A 26,820-nucleotide genomic window follows, 5' to 3' on the forward strand; every position below is an offset into this window, starting at 1 on the left:
CCCAGGACTTTTGGTGTGTATCCCACCCCCGCTCCAGGTGTTAGATCCCTTGAAACATCTTTTCCATCACTTTTGTGGCCAGCATAAATTTTTCTATTTTTCAAGTTCGCCTCCCCATTGAAGTCTATTGCGGTTTGTGAAAGTTTGCGCGAACCGAACTTTCATGGATGTTCGCAAACTGAAAATCGGAGGTTCGGGCCATCTCTATACATGATTAGTGTCTTCAATTCTTTCTCAGTTTCAGCCATCAGAGTGGTATCATTGGCATATCTCAGATTGTTAATATTCCTGACAGCCATTTTAATTCCAGCATGTGACTCATACAAACTGGTTTTCCACATTACATATTCAGCACATAAGTTAAATAAATAAGGCAACAATATGCAAACTTATTACACTCATTTGCCAATTCTGAAACCAGTCAGTTATTCCACACTCTGTTCTTACTGTTGCTTCTTGGTTTGCATATAGATTCCTCAAAAGGCAAATGAGATAGCCTTGTATCCCCTTTCCATGACACTATGCAACAGCAAAAGTAGACATTCTTTTGGAATTTTCTTGCTTCCTCCATTATTCATAGGATGTTGGCTGTATGGTCATTTGTCACCCTCTTCTAATACCAGCTTGCACATCTGGCAGTTCTCACTCCATGCATTGCCGCAGTCTGGCTTATATATTTGTCAGCATTGCTTTGCTCGTATGCAAGATAAGGGCAATTGTTGGGTAATGATGTGAGCACTCTTTGGCATTTCCTTCTTTTGGGATTGGGATGTAAACTGACCTTTTCCAATCCAACGGCCACTCTTGGTTTTCCATATTTGATAGCAAATTTCTAACAGCACTTTAACAGCATCCTCAAGCAAACTTTTCAGACGTTCCACTGGAATTCCATCACTTCTTGGAGCCTTTTTATTTTTAAAGTCATGTCATCTGCTCCAGTTCACAATCGCCAAATAGATGGAGAGACAATAGAAGTTGTAACAGATTTAATCTTCATGGGATGAAAGATTTCTGCAGATGGTGACTGCAGCCATAAGATTAAGATGCTTGTTATTTGGGAGAAGAGCTATGGAAAACTTGAACAAGATACTCAGGGATACAAATGTCACTGTACCCTCACAAATAGTATAGTTAAAGCTCTGGTTCCCCCAGTAGTAACATATGGCTGTGAAAGTTGGATTATAAATAAGGTCATGCATAGAAAAATTGGGTGTGGAGAAAGCCACTAAGAGTTCCCTAGTCTGCCAGAAGATCAAACCAGGCAATACTTAAAGTAATAAAGCCAGAGGCCCATATGCAATTAACCTTTTCTCCTCAGTTTTCTCCTAGGTGATATTTTCAAATTTCTCAATAATATGCCTTTAAAAACACAAGAACATGCTCAAAATAATTTTGATGGTACTTTTTTCAACTATTTTTTGGTACTTTTTCAACTGCAAAATGCTGAAAAGTTATTTTAACCACTTCAGCCTTCAGTGTTTTTTCACCGTATGCATCTGAGCATTTTTCACCTCCCATTCATTTGCCAATAACTTTATCACTACTTATGACAATGAATTGATCTATATATCTTGTTTTTGCACCACCAATTAGGCTTTCTTTGGGTGGTACATTTTGCTAAAAATTATTTTTTTCTAAATGCATTTTAACAGGAATATTAAGAAAAATGAAAAAAAAAATATCATGATTTCTCAGTTTTTGGTCATTATAGCTTTAAAATAATATGTGCTATCATAATTAAAACCCACTTATTTTATTTGCCCATTTGTCCTGGTTATTACACCATTTAAATGCTATGCACATTTTTTGGCTTGATGATGGGTGGATACCCGAAACAGCTATAGGCCAATGTCTGTCGTCACTATGCAAGACACACTTTCTGCTATATTGTGGACTTTGGACTCTATCACCTCATGGATTATCTATTCCAAGGCTACTAGCTGGCATTTTGATGGACTGTGGGTGTCTATGATACCTATCTATTGCAGGCTGTTGGTCCTTGTCTGACACAGGATTTTTTATGGTTTCTGTTTTTTTCATTAAAAGAGCTATATTTTTTGCAACATATCTATTAAGCATGCTGAACCTTGTGGAATACAGAGATTGTGCTGCCACTGAGTGCTCTGGTGGCTTGATTGTGAATGCACCTCAGCTGTGGTAAAGGGAGTGTGGCCAGGTATCCTTACTTGACCCTATTACAAAGTATTTTGCCAATATTTAATTTAGAAATAAAGGTGCATTTTTTCAGTTTTGCATCCATCACTATTTGCAAGCTTAAAATTTAAAAAATAAAAGTAATATACCCCATTGACATGCATATTAAAGTTCAGACCCTAAGGTAACTATTTATGTTTTTTTTTGTGTAAATTTTTTTTTACATTAAAAAATGTATTTGGGTATTTTTGGAGTGTGGGAGGTAAACAGTTCATTTTAAATGTAATTGTTTGTGTATTTATAAAAAAAAATGTATGTAGATGTAGTTTTACTATTTGGCCACAAGATAGCCTCAGTCATTTTTTTTTCATCCTGTAAGCGAGCGGTCACACTTACAGGAAGTAAAGGGAGGACATGATTTTTTTTTTCTTTAGAAAGATTGCAGCTTCTCATAGAAGCCATCAGTCTTTCTAATGGGGACTTAGATCAATGAGTGGAAACTGCGTTCCCATTCATTGATCTCCAGGCTAACAGGCGGCAGAACAGGAGTGTGCAGGTGTGCACACGATCGGCTGCGGGAGCGCACAGCAGCGCGGCAGCAGCCTTTTGGACGTAGCAGCTATGTCTAAAAAGGCTTAAGTAGTTAAATAGAAGATGAGAAATCTCCAAGGAGAAAACTCAGGAGAAAAAGTGAATTGCATATGGGCCAGAGTGTTCACTAGAAGGGTTGATACTACTAATAAAACTCAAATACTTTGGACACATTGACCCATATGCAATTCACCTTTTCTCCTGAGTTTTTTCCTAGGAGATAATTTTTCATATTTGATTTATAATAACTTTTTAGCACTTTGCAATGGAAAACATACCAAAAAGTAGGTGAAAAAGTGCTATCAACATTATTTTTAGCGTTTGTTTGCTTGCAGTTGGTTTAAAAGGCATTTTATTGACAAGTTCAAAAATGCCACCTTGGAGAAAACTCAGGTGAAAAGTGAATTGCATATGGGCCATAATGAGAAGACCAGATACTTTGTCGAAATCCTTGATGCTTGGAATAATTGAGGGCAGAAGAAGAAGACGACGGCAGAGGCTACGATGGATAGATAGCACATGTGAAGCTATAAGCATGACTATGCAATAGTTGAAAAAAGCCATGATTGACAGACACATCTGATGTGCAGAAGTATGTATGGTCACAAAGAGTCGGAGTCGATTAAACAAATGAGGAGAGAGAGAGCATTTAACCATTTTCAATACTTAATGTAAACCCCAAATTCACAGTGGAATGCCCTACTATAGTTGCTAATCATAGCTAAGGGGAGTGTGTTAACTATATAACCTACATTATAGCTTTCCCAGTAATTGCTACCTAATGACCGTTAGATATATAGATTACCATGGCTGAATGTACAATTGCCTCTTTTAATGTAAATGGATTTAACACGCCACAAAAACGTGCCCAGGTTCTGTACCATTTCCATAAACAGAAGGTTTCTATACTGGCCATCCAGGAGACACATTTTAGATCAGATACAATACCCTACATTAAGTCAAATTGGTTCAGTAAATGGTTCCATTCTACGAACCCAGAAGGTAGATCTAAAGGAGTTTCTATCGGTATCCATAAAAACTGTAACTCACTACTCATAGACGAACTTAAAGACCCCCAAGGCAGATATCTGTTTCTTAATCTCCAGATCGGCAAAGCCAAATATACCATTGCCAACATTTACCTCCCCAATCAAAACCAAACCCAGAAACTCTCTGCCTACCTTAATAAACTATTATCCTTTGCCAAAGGACAGATCATACTATGCGGAGATCTTAACTTTTGTATGACTCCACAATATGACTCCTCCAAAAAATCCACGATTTCTAGTACCCTGCTATCCAATATTAAAAATAAGCTGAAATCCTGCTCCTTAGTAGATGTATGGAGAATCCTGCACCCTAATGAACACGATTACACACACTACTCTCATGTCCATAAATCTCACAGCCGTATTGACTACATCTTGGTCTCCCAATCCCTCTTAGATAAAAATATCCATTCTACTATAGGAAACAGACTTTGGTCGGACCACGCCCCGGTACACTTCTCTTTTCACGTCGATAGCAAATACCAATCACCCCCATCTTGGAGGCTGAATGACAACCTCCTTAAAGATCCCACATGTATAAAAGATATTCAAAATACCATTACACACTTCACCCACGATCACAAAGAAGATGAGACAGCCCCCACTTTTAAATGGGAAGCACTCAAATGCACTCTAAGGGGGGTCTTGATATCACATGGCACCAGGCTCAAAAAAGAAAAGGGAATCCAAATATCAGACCTCATTACAAAAATAGCGGCTCTGGAGGATAAGCTCAAACAATCCCCAAATCCTTTAACAGAAACAGACCTCTCCAACACTCGTCATAAACTCCTCTCACTCCTAGACGAACGCTCATTAGCTGATCGTATGCGACTGAAAGGTAAATTATATGAACAAGGGGGGAAATGTGGCAGACTCCTAGCTAGATATCTTCACCCCAAACTAACAAACTCCTCTATCTTTACTTTAACTCGCCAGGATGGCACCAAGGTCTACAAAACTTCAGAAATAGCCGAAACATTTAGGAAATACTATGAAACCTTATACAACCTAAAGGGAAGATATTGTGAAATGGGCAGAGACAATCTTCAACAGAAAATTAGGTCATATCTTAATGAGACTAAATTACCAACCATATCCCCTGATCTAGTCAAAGAATTAGAGCAGGATTTCTCCCTTCAGGAACTACTAGAGAGCATAAAATCAGCTAAGTCAGGCAAAAGTCCTGGTCCAGACGGCTTCACTGGAGCCTTCTATAAGAAATTTGGCCACCTCTTGGCCTCTACCATGCTGACAGCCTTTAATCACATATCTTCAGATCAACCATTCCCCCCACAGGCCCTTAATGCCCACATCACGGTTATACCAAAACCAGACAAAGACGCCACATTATGTGCCAACTACCGCCCGATCTCCCTCATCAACTTAGACCTAAAATTTTTCTCTAAAATCCTGGCAGAAAGGCTCAAGCCAATCCTCCCAAATATTATCCATAACGACCAAACTGGATTCGTGATGAAGAGAGAAGCCAGGGACAACACCCTTAAAACAGTATCTATTATACATAGAGCTCAGAAAACGAGAGCCCCCTTATGCATCATGTCTGTTGACGCGGAGAAGGCATTCAACAGGGTTCTTTGGCAATTCTTGGAGGGCTCACTGAACCAGCTAGGACTGGGGCCTAAATTCATTGACCGCACAATGTCTCTCTATAGTAACCCATCCGCCAATATCAAAGTGAATGGGACCCTGTCGGATGCCTTCCAAATTCGTAACGGAACCAGACAGGGATGCCCCCTGTCACCTCTCTTATATGTAATATGCATGGAACATCTGGCTGTGGCCCTCCGCAACAACTCCTCTATTCAAGGTATAACAGCAGGGGTGAACCCAGTTAAATTAGCTCTCTTCGCTGATGATCTTCTCTTATATGTATCTAATCCACTAATTGCATTCCCAAATATTCTCAAGGAATTAACAGAATATGGGAACTTAAGTAACTTCAAAATCAATCTCTCTAAAACTGAAATTCTCAACATTAACCTACCTGAACAAATGGTACGGAACCTGTCCGAGTCCTTCCCTTTCAAGTGGCAAACTAGAAAAATTAAATACCTGGGGGTCTACATCTCAAACAATCCACACGAATTATTCCAATTGAACTTTCCACCTCTGGTCACCAAAATACGCTCTGACCTTGCTAGATGGAGACTCTTACAATTATCCAGGTCAGGTAGAATATCTGTAATTAAAATGGATACTATGCCCAAATTGCTCTATGTCATGCAGGCCCTCCCAGTCCATCTCCCAGGATTTTTCCTTAAAAAACTCCACTCCGCTTTTATGCAGTTTATATGGGACAAGAAACCCCATAGAATTAACTTTAAACTCTTAAGTCGCCCTAAACAGGGAGGCGGTATGGGAGTACCTGACATACGCACATATTATTACGCAGTCATATTGACACAGATCTTGGATTGGTTTCAAAGTAGAAACTCCAAACAATGGGTTATGATAGACACTGCCTTTTCCTCTAGCGACCCCAGAGCCTTGCTGTGGATTCCCTCCTCTCTTAGACCCAAAAAAGAAGACTTAGCCCCAGCTCCACATTATCTCCTGCAAGGATGGGATAATATTAGGAAATCCCATAAAATCTCCTCGGTACAGAGCCCTCTTACCCCACTCCTGGATAACCCAACCTTTGCCTTAGGCATGAACACACAGTCTATCTTGGGTTGGGACCGTGACTTCTGGCCCCAGGTTAGACACATTACACGCTTTTCTGGTCTAAGAAATAGAGAAGACATAGGGAACAAAACAGCACCCCATGGAATACGCTGGTTTATGTGGACTCAAATTACATCATTCTATAACTCCCTCAAACCCAAATCAGATATCCTTAGAGGCCTTACTTTTTTTGAAAAGCTTTGCTCTCCCACAGCTTCTACAGAGCACAAGATCTCCCTGTTATATACTGAATTGATATGTGCCAATAGCACAACACAATTAACATCTTTGACCAATAAATGGGAAACAGACCTGTGACATGAATTAGAAGGGGAGAAATGGGAAAAAATCTTCACCTTAACTCATAAAACTACAATCTCCACATCCTTTCAAGAACGCAACTATAGAATCTTTGCTAGATGGTACAGATGCCCCTCTCAGACGGCCAAATTTAATCCTCAAAATTCTGACTTATGTTGGAGATGCCAACTTGAAAAGGGTTCCTATATCCATATTTGGTGGTTTTGCCCCCTAGTACAGCCGTTCTGGAAAAGCATTTTTGACCTAAATCACTCACTATATCTAGAGAACCTCCCCTTCAACCCTGAGACAGCCTTACTTAACTTTTTACCTGGCAAGATCTCTCAGGCCAAGAAAAACATCACTGGTATCCTGTTCATCGTGGCCAAACTACTAATTGCCCGAAACTGGAAAAGTAATTTGATACCATCCATGTCCCAGGTCTTCTCCGAAATTAATAATATTTGCAGATTGGATGATCTTTATTATAGCGCTCATGACCGAAGTGAGGCCTACACAAGGAAATGGGCTGTATGGTTTGACTACAGGGAGTCAGAGGAGGCTAAGATTCTTGTAACTCAGTAAAATACACTTCCCCTCTTTAATCCTTTACTCCTCTACGCAAACCTGAGATGACACTGATTGGACGACATAACCTGGGAAAGCTGGCTACCCTCACCCTGTTTATTAACTACCCAGGGAGATGGTGCTTTGCTCTCTTTTTTCTCCCTTCCCTTCCTTCCTTTCTGTCTCCACTTTCCTTTCCCCCCTCTCCCCTAATCCCTCCACTCCTTCCTCCTATTACTCCTTTCTTACAACATGTTTTAAAACTCTCTTTCTTTACACAAGAAAATAGGCAATAGCCAAATACTGGCATATTCAACTGTTATGAGGACTCGACTTCTACAGCAATGTGATTACATCATACTGACCAAGGACTGTCTTACCTGTACAATTGTAAATTATCCTTGTTCACGTCCTCTTGCTTTACGGCTATGTTAGCCCTGTTGCAACTGTATAATTTTGCTCTGTGTTTTGAAACTTTTTACCACTTTATTCAATAAAAAAGTTTTATTACAAAAAAAAAACTATATAACCTACATAGAAAATACATATTGAAACTGGCATATTTTACTTTTTTTGTTGTATTGAAGTCGTGATGAGAATCAATTGTCTATGGATGCTGCTGTAGTTAACAATACCTTGCATTTACCACTGTTTCTTGCACTTTCTGCAGAACAAGCCTATATATATATATATATATATATATATATATATATATATATATATATATATATATATATATATATATATATATATATATATTTAATTTGTTTATATTAACAATGACTGCTGTGAAGCATGGGCACTGGGTTCCTATGTGGCTGACATCCACTGACAGAAGATTTGTGGAAACAGAGATCTAATAACTGAGCGCAATCATAAAGCATTTTTAGGATGCATGAGAAAACAGAAATTCTATTGGATTGATTTATGAAGACAAACTGAAGAAAAAGGAAATGCATTTGTAAGAGAGTGACAGGCCTTCTTATCAAGGGGATTATTTCCAGTCAAGCCCAGTAGCCCTGCTCCTGCAGGAGCATACATAAATACATGGGGCTTGATTCACAAAACAGTGCTAACTATTAGCAAGCTGTGAAAAGTGCTTTGCGCAAAATTTTGCGTGATAACAAATTTTTCACGCATTAACGCTCATGTTCGCGTGATAAATTTGCGTTAACGCGCGAACACAAACGTTATTGTACGAAAAATTCTCATTAACGCGCAAACGCAAATTTTGGTTCGCACGAAAATCGTTTTTTCATGCGAACAGTTACCACCGTTTTGTTGATCAAGTCCATGGTCTGTAAGCAAAGTACCACAACATACAGCCATGTTTGCAGGGTTAGGTTTTATAGACTAGCACCTAGAAGAAATTGCTTCTCTAACACAGTAGATTATCAAAACTCTTCCACTGGGCCTGATTCAATTCACTTTTTCTTCTAAGTTTTTTTCTTGGGAGATAATTTGCCATCATCTCTTTCAAATAAATTTCGCACTCTGCATCTGAAAAAGTACCAAAAAGTAGGTGAAAGTACTATTAAATACTGTCAAGTATGTTCTTGCTCGTTGATAGTTTAAAAGGCAATTCATTTACATGTGACGATGGCCCATATGCAATTCACTTTTCTCCTATGTGATATATTCATAACTTGTCAATAAAATGCATTTTTAATCACTGACAAGCAAGAAAATACTCAAAATAATTTTGATAGTAGTTTTTCTACTAGTTTTTGCTACTTTTTAATTTCCAAATTGCTAAAAAAAATATTTTAAATACAAGATGAAAAATTATCTCCTATGAGGTGAAAAAGTTAATTGCATATGGGCCCATGTGTTGTATCCAAACTGATTTAATTACCACCCCAAATTTTTGTAATATATAAGTTAAGTTCTTTTGGGTTGAACCTTTTGAATTGAACTATTGACTCGATTTGTCTCAGGTTGTCAAGGATCTGCTAATTTTATCCGAGTAAAGCAAACCACTGATATTAGCTGGATAGTGTACTGATTCTGCACAGGGAACCAGGGGAGTTCAAATCTCGTCTCTTCTTGTTTAGTAAGCCAGCACCTTTTAAGGAGACCTTTGGCAAGATGTGTTAACACTGCTACTGCAAATTGAGCCTACCCTAGGGCTGCAGATTAAGTGCTTTGAATCTGCCAGGAGAAAAGTGCAATATAAATGTTGTGTGTCTTTTCAGTATACAGTATACATCAACTATAATAACCATCATGAATATCTACATAAATTGCATATATACATGTATCAAAAACATGTGGTGCACATATTCAATAAAGTTAATAATAAATTACTACACACACACACACACACACACACACACACACACACACACACACACACACACACACACACACACACACACACACACACACACACACACACACACACACACACACACTACTGATAATACTGAAAGGAATGGAGAAGCAATTGCAGCTGTGATCTAAAGATGTGCAATTGGCATGCAGACATTTTGCAGTGGACAAATCAAGCTAAAATACCCACTTACTGTGATTGTTAAACAACTCCAAAACTTTATTTGTTTCCTCTAAGCATATCTACACTATAAATAGCACAACATATTAAACTCCTTGGGCCCTTATCATGTATTTCTCAAAATGCAGAGACATGAGTTAATAATGTTTCCAATATTGCAGACGTGTTATTTTAGCCTCACAGGGCTTTAATAGTAGATCCACTAAATAAAAGCCACTAAAGTACTGTAATAAATTATATATAAGGAATTAAAGCTTATAATATTTTTTTTCAGTACTGTTTTATATGTTGATCAGGTTTTGTACACAAAAATTATATATTTTTATCTTTTCGTTGATTTTATCAAAGAGGATATATTATAAATGAAAATGTATTAGTTTGGAACTCTACTGACTTTGGCTAAGTAAATGGGTTATGAGCAGGGCAAGTGAAGGTCATTCTGTGGGTTTGTGAGGGTTTGACAGTGGGACATAGTACTATTAACGCACAATTACGTGCAAATATGCACAATATAAATCTTCAAAATAACAGTACCAAATCAAAATTGGGTAAAAATGTGTGGAATATTCACCTTTATGGTTGCATTACTAATGCTGACTGCAGTACCCGGTTCCACCATTGGGATAAAGGGCGTCTGCCTCCCATGCTATGACTGGCAATTGCTGGCCTTGGATGGTTGGCAGCGTCCATTCCCATTGAACAGGAACCGGAAGTGACTCACTGACGTCGCGGCAGGAAGCCGCGTGACGTCACTGACCTCAATGGGCCGGCCCACGGTGTCTGGCATGGCGGCGAGGGGCGCACACCGCTATTTAGCTGGCGGTTTTTGACTAGAATGGTGCAGCACTACCTGGGGACCCCATCCTACCCTTTGAAAAAGCATTTGCGAAACAGCGCTGTCAGGGTAATTTGCATCGCTTATTGTACAATCTGTGTTTCATCTCAATACGCTGCCAGTCACTTCTCTCTTTGATCTGCCGCTGGGCGGATGTACAGCACTGACATATGGACTTCTCTGGCAGCAATGAACATTTGTGCATAAGATTGTTTTACTGACCCTTTTTGTTGTGTATGCCTCCATTGTGTTTGTTCACTATTGCACTGTATCACAGTTTGGGCCGCTCTCTGTTTGTTCAGAGCCCATTGTTTGCAATTTGTCTGTTCTTTGTATGCAAAGCACTCTTGTAGTGACAATACAATCATATTTAAGCAACTTTCATTGCGTGGTGTGCCAGTTATTTTTCGTATATATGACTCTGTAAGACCTATAGCCAGGTCTGGTTTATCGACTGAGCACCCTCTAGGAGCATTTTCACTTGCTATATTGAAGGTGTGCATACCAATACCTATTTAATGTTCTTGCATTACTAATGCAGAAATATGTACAGATGTGTACTGCACATTATAACAAACTGAGAAAACCCTCCTTCTCTTCCCGATTTGTAAAGGGATGTACTAATTATGATTGGTTGCTAGGAGCAGGTTTTATACAGTTTCATTCCTTGGCCAGGATACCTGGAAAACACTAAAAAAGGAAATAACCAACTCAACCTAAAAAACCTCAGATTTTTTTCTCAGGCTAATCAGTCAGATGTTCCCCGAATGTGACAAATCTGAACCTGTCTCACATTGACTGCATATCCCCTATGCTGCTGCTATTGCAGTGCTATGTGTTTTGTTTTTTTTTTTCACTGTTTTCCCCAGTCCCCACACTGTATGTCCATCTACCTGGGCTTCACCGCCTGGTTTAACCTCCCTAGCGGTAACCACGAGCTAGACTCAGGATGGAAAACCACAGCTCAGAGTGGTAACCCCGAGCTACACTCGTGATAGCCACCAGAAGGTCCATGCAGAGCATTGTGCACAGCGGGCGATTTCACTCACCTCCCGCGGGCAATCCAGGCGCTGGTGGCCAATCCTCTTCCTGTCTACGGAGGCTCCACTTCCCCTAGTGAGATCACTGACTGTCGTCATGATGACAGCCAGCAATCTCACTATAGGATTACATTGCCACCCGGAGGACGGAGGGAGAACTGCAGCACTAAATCCCAGGGAAGTGAGTAAGTCAGGGGTCAGGAACCTTTTTGGCTGAGAGAGCCATAAATGTCACATATTTTAAAATGTAATTCCATGAGAGCCATACAGTATGTTTCAAACTGGGACAGTGCACATGCACAACAGAGGGTGCACGCCCCTGTTGCCATGGTGATGTGTATGCAGATGATCCCCTGGGCAGTGGAAGTGTCAGACACATCTTCAGCTTCTCTTGGGTTTCAGCAAACATCAGCAATTTCCCCGAGAGCCAGACAGAAGAAATACCAACTAACAGTTTTTACAATTAGCTAGCTGACTTGGGAGGTTGATTCAGTTTGTAGGACGAGATCCCCGCACTTTGGCCCAATAGGCTGCTTGTCAAGTGACAGACCAATCAAAGTGCCTATCAAAGTGCGGGGATCTTGTCCTACAAAGTCACTGGACCTGACAGGGTCCAGGGTGGGACAATGGGAGCGGCAGATAGTTTTTTTTTTTTTTGGGTGGGGAGTGCAAGTAAGTTAGTAGTGCATGCCTACTGTGGAAATTTTGTTTGCGCTGTCACACTAAGCAGCGCTGCTTGTGCAGTGTAGCTTAGTGAATTAACCCCTAACTGTGAGCCAGAAGTATGAAAAGAACCACATCTGGCTCCCAAGCCATAGCTTCCCTACCCCTGGAGTAAGTGCTGGAGCTGCTTCAGGCTCTCTCGTGATACGATTTTTTCTAGCTTTTAGACCCTAAAATCAGTAAGGAGGTTAAAGAACAACTGAAGTAAGGGCCTATTCACACTAGAGCACGCGAGTGTAATAAAACCCTATGGGCCCGTTCTTACTTGGGCGATTTGCGCTAATCGCTGCAAATCGCCCAAAATTGCTAAACCCAAGCGCCTAACCTGCATAATTTTCAGGCGATTTCCCGGCAACCGCGTTTCAGTGCTATAAAAGCGCTAATCGCGATCACGGAGAAATCGCTGCACTGTCCAGTGATTTTTCCACATAAAATCGCGTAAAAATCACTCCCGCAAAACGCTGGCAAAAATCACCCGCGTTTTGCGCTTCTAAGTGTGAATGGGCCCTAAGAGGTGTATGGAGGCTGCCATATTTATTTCCTTTTAGTCAAAACCAGTTGCCTGGCTGCCCTGCTGGTCTATTTGGCTGCATTATTGTCTGAATCACACCAGAAACAACAAGCATGGAGCTAATCTTCTCAGATCTGACAATAATGTCAGAATCATCTGATCTGCTGCATGCTTGTTTTGGGTGTATGGCTAAAGGTAACAGAGGCAGAGAATCAACAAGACAGCCAGGCAACTGGTATTGTTTAAAAGGAAAGAGATGTGGCAGCCTCCATACACCTCTCACTTCAGTTGTCCTTCAAGCACAAATACATTTTGTTAAAGTGAACCTCCAGACTAAAAATCGACTCAGCAGCACTGAGAAGGCTTGGTGTTTCTTTAACAGTTTCACAGCATCAGAATTTTCTTGTACAAGCCTCATTTTTAGCTGCACAGAAGAAAACTGCCCGGGCTTTTTTCCCCTGATTCTGTGCAAAGCATGATGGGATTTCTAATGTTGTTGTTCTCGTTCTGCTGTTTTGGTGCAATTTTTTTTTTTTTTTTACATTTTGAATTTGACATTTGAAGCCTAGCGTGTGCAGCTGGGAGGGGTGATCAGGACACAGGATAGTTGGAACTGTTTCTCCTGCTCCTTGTCACCTCCTTTCAACCAAAAAGATGGCTGCCCCCATGACAAAGATGGCAGCCCCCATGAATCACAAACATTTGCCTGTTCTTTTAAAACAGGATGTGTAAAACATTATATTACCTATCTATTCTAATTAACATAACTAATGTAACTTAATGACAGTATGTTTGTTTAGGCTGAAGTTCCCCTTTAATGGATGAAGGAGCACAGATGAATTAAAAAGGATTAAACACATTAAGGAACATATAGGCACCCAATAATCCTGAGCCCTATGACAATGCTATGGTTGTTGCTATGGTTCTGACAGTGAGAAAACAGGGGAGAGGTTGTTCTGCTCTAAATTTCTTTTAATCGTAAGATTTGTTGCTGCCTGTTACTTTCTATAGATGAGCCCTTGCAGCAACAACGTGTGATGGTCTAATTCAGGGACTTGGATGGCAGATCATAAAATAGGTCTATAGATTTTTTTCACCAAATTTCCATTTAAAATGGCTAGAAAAAGTGTTTTACAGTTGTTTTGACAAAAGACATGTTTTCTGTTGAAATTGATATTTTTATTATTATTAATGGAAGCCAGGGAGCAACAGAGAAAACAGAGGATCCAACATATGGCCACGGTTTGCTTCATTAAAAGACTTCTCGTTAATTTGATCTGAACTGTTTATTTTTCTACGTTGGGGACATATTTCTTTAATTGTTGTGTTAATTTTCTCATGTCTAATTGACAAAGGATCCAGATGGACTAAATCTTCTTGGTCTCAATATGTATTAGGAAGAGCCATGGACCATTTATTTGTCTATTAACACTAGGAACGGTTGAGGAGCTTCATCTGTAGACATAAACCCAGTGCTGAAAGTATCAGCTGCCACTCATTAGGAGGCTGTCAACAACCATTTTAAAAGGGCTGAGATTTCCAGTGCTGTTCTGTTGTACAATGCAAGTAAAGCTGTTTTATAATTGCTTTTAAAAACATTTGCCAATTCTGACTATTTAAATGAAAAAAAAAAAAAAAAAACAACAACAAAAAAAACAACAACAACTAGTTAGTAAGTGTTGGGATGTTTTAAATATATTTGATTATGGAATAACTTTCATGTACATAACTGCTATGTATCATCTTTTTTTAGGAAACGGGATCTTTTAAAGTAAGGATAATAAAGAGACTTAAAGTAATAGCTAGCTAACAAGAGTTTCTGTATTTTAAGTTAAAGGGGCACTACAGCGAAAAACTGTAAAATTTAAAATATGTGCAAACATATACAAATAAGAAGTACATTTTGTCCAGAGTAACATGAGCCATAAATTACTTTTCTCCTTAGTTGCTGTCACTTCCAGTAGGTAGTAGAAATCTGACAGAAGTGACAGGATTTGGACTAGTCCATCTCTTTATAGGGGATTCTCAGGGATCTATTTATTTTTAAAAGCACTTAGTGAATGGCAATTGCTCTGTCCAACTGCCAAAAAACTGTGTAGGGAGCAGGGAAGCTGGTCAGCATCATTGTTTAAATCCTTTTTAAGGAATATCTTTATAAAGAATAAAAGCCTTGCTGAGAATCCCCTATGAAGAGATGGACAAGTCCAAAACCTGTCACTTCCGTCTGATTTCTACTGCTTACTGTAAGCGACTGCGTTATAGGAGAAAAGTAATTTATGGCTCATTTTACTCTGGAAAAAATGTACCTCTTATTTGTATATGTTTGCAAATATTTTAAATTGTATAGTTTTTTGCTGTAGTGCCCCTTTAAACAATGACAGATACATGCAGGATGGGAGGAGGTGTCCCAACTGAGATATGTAGGGAGTGTGATAAGAGGTTCCCCTCTAATATTTTACCTCCACTCACTACATATTGCATCACAATTGTGGCACCTCTTCCCATCTTGCATTGTCCACCCCACATCCAGGGGCTACCTCTGTGACTGCATCCAGTGGTTCTTTGTTTTTATAGAGAACGACCCACGTTGACCCCACTGAGTAATCATAACCGAGTGGAGACCGTCCTTTTCCTTATGCCCAGAATTGCAAAGCAGGTGGTTTTGGTGCACAGCACTCAGCACCAAGTGCTGAAACTAGGTGCCCCATAGCAGTAATGCAATACTGTTGAGGCGCATAAGGATAATTTGGGGCTCCGGCAACGACTCGGAGGGGAAATTTGCAACGACTCGGAGGGGAAATTTGTATTTTATGCCATCTGGGATTTGAACATCATTCAGCTCACCCTGCGCCCAGCTCACTGGCAACGTAAACAGACACAGAACATTTTTATTGTGCCTTTCTCCTGGCGGACTCAAAGCGCCAGGGCTGTAGCCACTATGGCATACTCTATAGGCAGTAGCAGTGTTAGGGTGTCTTGCCAAAGGATCCTTACTAAATAGATGCTGACTGACCGAACAGGAAGAGCTGAGGTTCAAACTCTGGTCACCTGTCACAGACACAGAACATTTATATTGTGTCTTTCTCCTGGCGGTCTCAAAGCGCCAGAGCTGCATCCACTATGGCACGCTCTATAGGCAATAGCAGTGTTAGGGAGTCTTGCTTAAAGATCCTTACTAAATAGGTGTAGCTTATTTTGCAGGAAGAGTGGAGATTCAAACCATGGTCACCTGTGTCAGAATTTACCTAGAAAGCCGAACCATAAATGTACAAGAAATAAAAAAGTTCTAATAGAACCTGTCCCTATCTCCCAGGAGCATCTAGAGTCAGCTAATCCGGCAGACTAGGGAATTGCTAATAGCAAAAAAAATATTGAGTGGATAAATGTATCCATCAGGAGAAAATGACCAAGAGTAATTGCTTAGTTTTATGTAAAATGCAAGGGTCTTTGCTGATCCCCCCCACATTGTGTTACAGTGGGGTTTAGCTATCTCGCATACATATTGCCTATCAGCAAACCAATAGTCTTGGTACCTCCTCGTAACATCAGTTGTGAACAATATCACATTAAAATTCAATATCCATTAACACCTATATTCATGTATCTGGGGTATTCAGAGTGATTTAGCTACATCCAGGGTACTGTTTCCAATTATGTAGCTCATCTACTTTTGTCAATCAGGCCTGTATTTCCCCATAGGGGTCATAGGTGTAAAAAAAACCTTCACAGAAGGTACCTAGGGTAAATTAACATTCAAAGGGGTGCAAGGTGCATTACATTGGGTGCAAACAGTAATAGGGTGCCACTCAACAATTGCTTTGCCCCTAAAGCGGGGTGTCGTCAGGAGTCTATAGTGCACAGAGATTATTTACATTACAGAACCCCCCACCAACCAACAAAATTTCCCCCAGCAAATAGCTCAAGTCAGAGCTCTGACTTGGGCTATTTGCTGGGAGAAATTTTGTTGGATAATCCCTAATAATTTGATAGGCCTGGGATCAGTGTGAGAGGGTTAAAGTTGTCATCAAAGTAAATAAATACATTTAAAAAAAAAATCAAGTTTGAAATGGTGACGTGTAAAATGTATCTCTTTTTATATTAACTATTTCATTATTTAAATATATACTTATTTAGTATTTTAAGTGGTGGAAACCACCAGGGCTGAGTGGCTTTGGAGGTCCATTGAAAATCAGATAGGTTGTACATGGAAAATATTCAATGGTGGAGGTGAAGAGGTAGGAGGTGTATGTGAATACTGTAGCAGGTCACCTCTACCTTCAAATATTGCACTTTTAATATTTGAATATTAGTATTTGCTTTATTATTGTAATGTGTTTGAAGAAGTGAGAGATAGAGAATATGTTTGCTCCATGATAGAGAGAGAATATATTTGCTCTATGATAAAGAGAGAATATATTTGCTCTATGATAGAGAGATAATATCTTTGCTTTATGATAGAGAGAGAATATTTTTGCTTTATAGAGGAAAAAGCCTAATCTCAGTGAAGAGGCAGAAAGACTTTGGAGGGGAATTCCTAAAAGAAAGGCTTTCCTTTTTCCTTTTATTTTCTTGATCAGGTGGAGGTGGTTTGAACTGAGTTGACTCATACAAGCTGCTTCTAGCAGGATGACTATATAAGCAATCAGTAGCTGGGAGGATGTAGATAATGCCAGACTATAATTCATTTTTAAACAAAATAATGATATCAGTATACATTCCTTATATATGAATACCTTATGGTAGGTATTGTTACTTTCTAAAATTACTTTTTATTTTGGATTATTGTACAGTTGTATTTATTTGCTGACATCATTGACTCCCAAGTGCCTCCTATCACTAATATTATATTTCTAATATTCTACTTTGCTTAAATGTTGTGTAGAGCCTATCATTATTAATAATACGAACTTAATAGAGTGTTATTTTTTTTTTAAATATATCTTGTTTTGTAATTTTGTTTCAACAGGAGGCATTTTTGAGTTGTTGGAAGGACCCTCAGGACCATTGGTCAGTTCAGAGGAACAAGCATTTAAATTTGCAGCAACAGTCATCAACAGAAATCGAACAGTAATACCAAACACAACATTAACCTACGATATTCAAAGAATCAACCTCTATGACAGCTTTGAAGCCAATCGAAAAGGTCAGTGTGAAGTCTCCGAAAAATGACGATGTTAAATTGGAATTTCAAGATTATTTCAGTTATTGTAATTACTCTTTGAATGTCATTTTTCCCCTTGCTTGTAATATGCTTTGAATGATAGCTAAAAATATTATTTCAGAATGCAGTTTATGTATACCGCCTGCTCCAGTTAAGGGGCCTCTCCCGGTCATTCCATGTTTTTTCAAGATAACACAGTTGTCCTCACAGCTGTAGTGTAAATAAATTGCATATATAGTTGTTGCCTGTTTTTTTTTCAAATTAGTGAGTAAGCCATCAGACTAGAAGAAGCGTTTAAGACTGCTACAGCTGATAATATTTCAAGACAACAATTTAAAAATATTATATACAAATCAGAATCAGAATCAGAATCAGAATCGCTTTTACTTCGCCAAGCACGACTGGGTCTTGCCCGGAATTGGGCTTGGCACAACAGATGCAGGGCGTATATATAGAACATAAGAGACATCAGGACATAGAACATAGTAGACAACATTCCATTTCACAAACATAACCATAAACCACATAACGTGACCATAAACCACAAGCTTCCCTCGCTTCATCACCTAAAACATAACCATAAACCACTGTTTACCAAAACCGGGTGAATTACATGCCTAAAGTCAGCATGGAGGAGCAGGGGCAGTCTAAGGGGGGAGAGCATGAGCAGAGTTTATCGCGTTCAGCAAATTTACCGCTGAGGGGAAGAAGCTGTTTATGTAGTAACTCTGGTACATTATCGTTTATGTAGTAACTCTGGTATTTTCTGTTTTTTGTAGAGGATTTGCAGCAGGGGAGGTTTAGATTAAATGTCAGGAAGGGGATGTGGGCTGGGGGGATTAAGGTTAGGCATCGGGTGAGGTGAGGCATTGGAGGGTGGAGGGTTCTGTGTGAGAGTAGAGTTAGGTTTAGCTGTAGTAAAATAATGGTAATAATTACAGATATCTTACTAATGAAAATGAACACTCTGAAATGGTCAAATATCAGTAAATGATACCAATATTCTACTATTGTCTATATCCCGGCACCCAAATTTACTGGTGTCTTTGTTTCACATGCCTCTTTATACCTACTGTATCTGTCTTGCACCATTTAAATAGCTTTTTCAGATCAGGCATGCAAACGTAAGATCCATGTGCACATAGATTCTCGCCGCCTGGCCACTTTGGTGCAGGGTAAGCCGTATGACGACTCACCTTTCTGCCGCACAAATTCCAGGCGGTGTTATTTACTATTCCCTCTCTGAGTTGTAGCAAAGCGTAGGGTGAAGTAATTTGGGGTCCGGTGATCACCAGCACCCAAATTACACTACTGCGCAGCTATGGGCATAATAACATTATGTCTACGGTAGCATCCAGGTCAGGCACAGTGCAGGGAAGACCACATGCCGAAGTGACCTGCTTCAAGATCCATGCATGTCCAGTAGAATGGTATAAATAAGACCCTTTCATGGACAGTAGAATAAAATGCATGCAGGAAAAAAGTAATGCATGAGCAGCTTAATTCTTTTGACACATGCCCAGTTCCGATGTACTTGTCCATGGCAGGAAGCATGGTGAGAGGATGAAGCGGGACCAAGCACTGCAATGGTGAACTCTTTGAGCTATGAACCATGCAGATGCTTCCAACTACTGGGGTAAGAATGTAATGTTTATTTCCTTTCTTTAGGTGTGCTTTAAAGGGAGCCAGAGATGAACAATTCCCAATAAAATATACATAACTGGGACTTCCTCCAGCCCCCTCCAGCCTGATTGCTCCCCCGGTGTCCTCTTATTCCTCTCCGTTCACCCGCAATTGGCCCCGGAAAGTCTCCGGACCGGGGCCAACTGTTCATGTGCGGTCTGGCCGTGCGCGCGCTCCTGCCGCATTCATGTCGCCTGGAGCGAGACGGGGAGAGCACCTGACCGAAGTGCGCATGCACCGAGTGGCCCCGACTGATGGATTTTTCAAGGCCAGTACCAGCAAACAGAGAGGTAGAAGAGGATGCAGTGGTAGCGATCAGGCCGGAGGGGACTGGAGGAACCCCCAGGTATGTATATTTTATTAGAAATCGTTCGTCTCTGGTACACTTTAAGGGAATTTTAACTTTAACTATTAAATAGTTATACACACAGACATAAGCTTAGACTGTTGCTCTACAGGTATTTCTATTGTGCAGCGCCACTACCATTTATTGTCACCTTTCAGTTTACAGTTAGCTAAGAATCTACCAAACTAACAACAATCAGATAGGACTTCTCTGAAGTCATGGCAATAGTCCACTGTTAGAGCACAGGTGTTGAATACCAGTCTTTGAGGGCCATATCCTTGCCAGCTTTTAGGATGGACTGAGAAATAAAGAAATGTATCCTACTTCATGAACCACACCTTTCCTGATTCAGCCCCATCAATTTATTTGAGCTGTGCCAAAAGTGAGTGAGGACGTCAGTCCTTGAGTAGTGGAGTTCGACATTCCTGGTTTAGATTAAAGGAGTACTATCGATTGAAACGACTTTTTTTTTTAATACTCTATATTAGTGTACACATTACCACTAGTGCTAAGGGCACTTTATTTATTCACCCAGGTCTCTCTCTCACTATCCTTGCTTAAAAAATCATTTCTCACACAGCTCATAGTAGTTTGGGTCACCCTGAGCTGCTTGGTTACTCTGTCACACAGCTCACAAATATATTTCACTGGGTCACTCACAGCATGCAGCAGACATGAGGAGAAATAGGCTAATCTGAGGTGGTAACAGGTAACTAAATGAGCTGGAATATTGCTGGAATATAACTAGCTATACCAGGAGTCTGTGTTTACACTCAGACTGGCTGCCTGCTTGAGGCATTCACTCCAGGCTGCATCCACTTTACAAGCTGCTGAGAGGGGCAGACCACTGTCTACAATTAGCATTATTAGTATCTTTATCAGTCAAGAGAAGCAAAGATAATAAACACACATTGCTAGAATCTTTAACCCCTTACCGCCATATCAACAAGATTCTTTCAGCAAGGTGATAATTAAACTATAAACTGAGGAGTTGATAGCATCTCCCCTTTGCAGAGACATGGTCTAGCCCTCTGGGAGCAGTCAGTATTAGATACATTTTGTATCCAACACTGACGCCAAAACTGACGAGGGATATTACAGCTGAGAGGAACAGCTGTGTGAGGAATCAAATTGTTCCTAGTACTTGCCCTAATGTGTGCTACAACATACAGCATTTAAAAATAAATGCATACATCGATAGTATTCCTTTAATGATTGCCCATAATCTCCCATTATGCTGTTTGAGTAATTACTTGTAAAGAACAGGAGGCATTGTTACTTATTTTGAGCACCCACACTAATCTATTAACTAAAGATGATTAATGAACGCGATTTTGTCCAGCTTGATGCAGTTTGTTGTAGTTCGTACAATGCACCCTGGATTGTGGCTAATTCAAATTGGCAGCAACAGGCTAGTTCAATTTCAAGCAGCATTCAGATTGTAGCAAAATTTTCATCATCCGAAAAAAGAACATCTCATTGGTCATCTCTGCTACATTCTTGTGGCAAACTTTGACACCTATCTACTAGTTTCTGCTATAAACTTTGTATCACAGTGTATTATTTAAACAGAAAAAAAGGAATTAACCTCCCTGGCGGTACGCAGTTTCAGAGGCTGCATCCGCTGGGAGGATTTTATGCAGCAAAATGTGTTTTATATCGGTTAGCTAGCATTTAGCTAGCTAACTATGTCCCCCAAGCCCCGCCACACCATTTAGCCATCCCCGATCGCCGCGGCAATACGTACCCCTCTGCGATCCCGCGAGAGCCGCAGCTTCCCATTGAGTTATGACGCTATTGAGCTATGACGATTGGAGATGAGGTCATGATGTCATTGACATCATGACTTAATCCGCAGTCCCGATCGCCGCCATAGTGAGGCCTGGAGCTGATTGGGAGGCGGCACCATCGCAGGATCCCTGGTGGGTACGTATTACGGCGGCGATCGCAGGGGATTGGGGGGGGGGGAGCGGAGGCACTTGGGGAACATAAGTAGCTAGCTAAGTGCTAGCTAACAGATATAAAACACATTTTGCTGCATAAAATCCTCCCGGGGCCATGTGATCCCCTGCGGCGGCTAGTACAGTACAGAGGGTTCTTCTCATGGTAAGACAACTTCTTCTCAGTACTGTGCAAAGTGCATGGTGGCTTTCAATAAACAACATGATTCTACCTATAACTCACAGGGGGATTTTTGTACATAGAATCTATGTCCTAGAAAGCAGTTAATGTATACATTTGTGAATGGTTCAAACTTATTGGATTAGATACATATTTCAGAACACAACAGCGGCCTCAATTCTGGTACAAACCTTTTGTATACCCTATGTAATGTTAATGGATCAAAATATGCAAACAGGATACTCTTTTTTTTATTTATGGGCAGACCTCTCTTGGAACTTAGTCTTGGTATATTGATATTAATCTATATTGGTATTAATCTATACTATATGTATTAAATTGTATAATTATTTGTAATGTATTTAAAAAAGTCATTTTAAAAATAGCTGTCTTTATGTGTGGTAATCAGTTCAGTGTACACACGGTAAATTACTTAAAAAAGAATTCAGAAGTCGATGAATTCAATTTTTTGTGTAAACATGTAAATGGCAGCTGTATAGTTTTTCCTTTATACCGAGTGTCTCCTGTAGTTTTTCCAGCCCTTACTTATTTAGATGAATTGCTACAATACCTTAAAATACTGCACATATATTGTCTGACTTTGTACAGCGGCAAGCTAATATTTTCTGCAATTTAATGTGCTTTTTCTTTCTTAGGATCAAGAGAAAATCTGTAGCTGATTTGTGTTGTAGGTCAAATATTGGTCATGCTGTTACCCTTGTTGATTTACTTTGGTGCTTTTTGTATACAACAGAGATGTGCTCAATGGTTTGGCTATTACCTACTCGTTTGGACAGTTCCCAGGCAATTTGTGAACCTGGTGCTCATTGCGGCCAGCATTAAACCGATAAAAATTGATCTTTATTTTCCTGTAGCTGAAATTGACCTTAACGGACCTTTGGAAATTATATGTGTAGGCATATACCTTATTGTAAAGTATTAAAGCTGACACTATAAATTACAGTACATTCTCTACCTTCCAGTTCCATGTGCACTTGATAAATCTCTTTCCTGGCGAAATAGCCTAAGTAGGTGGTCACAAAGATAACAGCAATGGCACAATCATTTTCAAACTTTCAAGCTAAATTTCTGGCCAGAAGGAGTGACTATTAATTGTATAAATACTAGGACCAGTTAAAGGAAATATGTGATTTTGGGGTGTTTCCTTTAAAGGGAGGCTTTGCAGTAGTTTGTAGGATTCATGAACACCATTAAAGTTGGCTAGTGCCAACTAGCTTAGCTCTAACCCATTTCTTTTAATAAGAGTTCATGCAAGATTGTGCAAACTTAGTATGCAAATGTATGCTGCTTGAAAATGATCAATCAAATTCCATTTTGGTGGAAAAAGGTGTCAACAACATGGGCAGTGGCAATGGCAAAATTCCCCCCAAAATATGTATTTTATGCAAAGGCGTTGTTTAATGTAAAACTTTGCAGTGTGTTGCGAAACGCTATGTGTGTCAATGTCTGGTGAGGTGACACAAAGTCTTAAAACTACACTGTGGTCACAAAATGTCCTGTTTGTGCAGTTCAGGCCCAAAACTACACTACAAAGGCAGTGCTGTTAAATGTGTTGCATGACAATGTCAGTTGACACACATTTTTTAAAGTACAGCGTGGTCACTCAATAATTTTATTTTAGCACAGTGGCACGCTGTAACATTGACACAGCCACACACAACACTATATTACACAGGTGTTTTTGTGTACTATAAGCTAGCTACACACCCCACTACACCACAAACAACAACAACAAAAAATAACAGCAGGAACAGTCCTCAAAAGTACTTTTGGGGTCCCCAGTGGGTGAACTGCAAGGAGCAGAACACCTATGGAAGCAGCTATACAGCACTGGATAACATAGAACAGCAAGGGAATGTTCACCGCCAACTGTCCACCATCCTGAACCTCAAACCATCACTAATGGGAATTTTTGATTGACCTGCATGATTATTCCTAGGTCTCATAAGTTTCCCTTTTAAATGTTTTAAGTACAATTATTCATAAGTGATTTGGTTCATTATGTAGCACCAATTTTTCACCCGTATATATATTTTTCACCACACATGCACATTCCCACACAAATCATTTATTCAGTTGACATGACTATGTTCCTCTATATACTGTGATTTTATGCACATTATTAAACGATACATGCTTATTCATATTTGGCACCTACACATCCATTAGCAGGACTGGTTTTTGGCATTTACATTATTACTTATTATTTTCCAGGAACCTGATAGCTGGCTTTTTCTTAGAAGAGAAACAATTGGTAGTATTCACAAAAATCGGTAATTGACTTAGCAGTCCCTGTTGCAGCACACCAAGCTTAATGTTATATACATTCACATATTGTTTTTTTTTATATACAGATTGGATATGTGCATATTGGTTGGAAAGTGTTTAAGGAATTTTCTTGCAGCATGAATGCCATATCCAAACAATTAGCTGTAATGTTTCATTATGTTTCATTATGTCAATACATTGACCATGATGAATTGGAGGATAATTTGATACTATATCATTTTAATGTTTTATTTTGAAGTGTATACACTGCCTATATAGTGAGTACATTAAGCCTAGGTTCACAGTGGAAGTTGTGTTGTGTTCCCTATAACAACAGGAATGCAAGGGAAAAGGAAAGCAGCACTGTAGGTTATCTGCACAATACAGTGAACATATAGTTAGTGAAAAATATGCTTTGCTGTTAGCGCATGCATTTTGTGCTAACAAAGTGCATGCAGTGTGTTGGGATGCCACACACCATTATACCGCTCTGCACCCACCACACTGTGAACATCGCATAGGTGGTGCATTGCAGTGCAGCAAGCTGCATTACAAAGCGCCCATTATGCCGCACTGCAACACACCACTGTGAATGTAACCTAAAAGTTTTGATTTTAATGGATGATATTGATACAGACCATATCAGACCTGTTTTCCTGTGTCACATTAACACATGTGATAGACATTGCAAATAATGCCTCTTAAAACTTGAAGGCTCTGTGCTTTTTTTAAATTGGGTTGTTCAAATAGTTGATAGCTTTCGTTTTTAAAATTTGTTTCCTGTGTGTTGTAGTTTAGAATTTTGTTAGAGGTGTATTTCACAAAGAAGCCATAACATTTGTTATATTGCTGCATAGATCTAGCAATAGCTCTTGGTGGGATTCACACAACTGACATGAAAAAATGGACATTAAATGCAGTATTTTCTGTCAGTGTTCTGCACACAAAATATTGCAAGAGGAGCTGTGAGGAAGACAGCACATTGAAAGTGAGGCAGCATCAGTTGGACAAGAGATGGACTTCGCACATCTCTGTCTATTACGGAAAAAGCAAAACTGTCTCAGGTGTCACTGTGGCCAAAAAGGTAGTGAGATTGCTACAGCTAAGCATTATGGGGAATCTGAAACTTAAGAAGCAAAATTTAGTTGACTATATTTATATGTTCTTGCAATCACACAAGAGATACAGACTGTTTGGTTTAATCATACAGAAAGGCTAACCAAAGTTACAAAATCATATTTGGGACTGGCTCTATTTGAATTTAACCAGGAGGGTTGAAGGTTACGCAAAACAGTGCATTAAAGTTATATTTCATCCTTGAACCCAAAACCAGCCATGAAATATTTCAAAATTAAGTGACCATAAATAGTTTGCTACTGTGATCGGAGACCACACACAGATTGGTCTCCAACAATTCTCTGGGTAATGACATTGTAAACTGCAGTTTAGTCTTGGGGGGGGGGGGGGGGGGGTACATGCACAGATTTGCACAGGCACATTTCCTTGTGATTTGTGAAGTTTCCCAACAAGGGGAATGAGCTACGAGTTGATGATAATTTACAGTGGAGCAGGGAAAAAGAGTTAATCAATTATTAATACTAAGTTGTAACCAATTACTTTGTATTTGCATTTAGAGTGTCCTGTGCTGGTATGTTTCGGGTTTTATTTGAAATGATAGAATATGTACTGCTAATTGTTGATGTAACTGTCTTTTTGTTGCAGCTTGTGACCAGCTTGCTCTAGGAGTGGTTGCCATTTTTGGTCCATCTCACAGTTCCTCATCCAACGCTGTACAGTCAATTTGCAACGCATTGGAAGTTCCACATATCCAGGTGCGATGGAAGCATCATCCTCTAGATAACAAAGACAGCTTTTATGTGAACCTGTATCCTGACTATGCTTCTCTAAGCCACGCAATTCTGGACCTTGTACAGTTTTTAAAGTGGAGGTCGGCCACCGTAGTTTATGATGACAGCACAGGTATGGTTATTTTAACATTGCATTTCTTTACAAGAAAACCTAATAACAAAAAGGCCTACTGAACAGGCAGAAATATTTATTTCCACACTGCAGTTAGGGGCAAGCAGAGTAATTTGAAAGGCCCAATTGCCATGTATCCCACTACACAGTCACCCCACGTACATTTATGCATGCAAGGCTGAAACGAGATGTTTTATTAATAAGGCCTCTTTTCCATGAACATCTAAACTGCTTGTTTGTTGTGCAGTTCAGCTGCCCCCTGCTCTGGCC

General features: G+C 39.7%; 1 protein-coding gene across 2 annotated transcripts in view; it reads left to right on the top strand.

The window, feature by feature from the left end:
* The window catches only part of GRIK3 (glutamate ionotropic receptor kainate type subunit 3), an 861,495-nt gene that overhangs the window by 318,933 nt on the left and 515,742 nt on the right, over positions 1-26,820 (top strand). For both annotated transcript variants that reach the window (XM_068269053.1, XM_068269054.1), the window contains exons 2-3: positions 17,937-18,113; positions 26,293-26,550. In XM_068269053.1, the coding sequence (XP_068125154.1) occupies positions 17,937-18,113; positions 26,293-26,550 (435 nt within the window). The remainder of the gene's footprint in view (positions 1-17,936; positions 18,114-26,292; positions 26,551-26,820) is intronic.

This window comes from Hyperolius riggenbachi, chromosome 2 (genome assembly GCF_040937935.1).
Source record: "Hyperolius riggenbachi isolate aHypRig1 chromosome 2, aHypRig1.pri, whole genome shotgun sequence".
Taxonomy (NCBI): Eukaryota; Metazoa; Chordata; class Amphibia; order Anura; family Hyperoliidae; genus Hyperolius; species Hyperolius riggenbachi.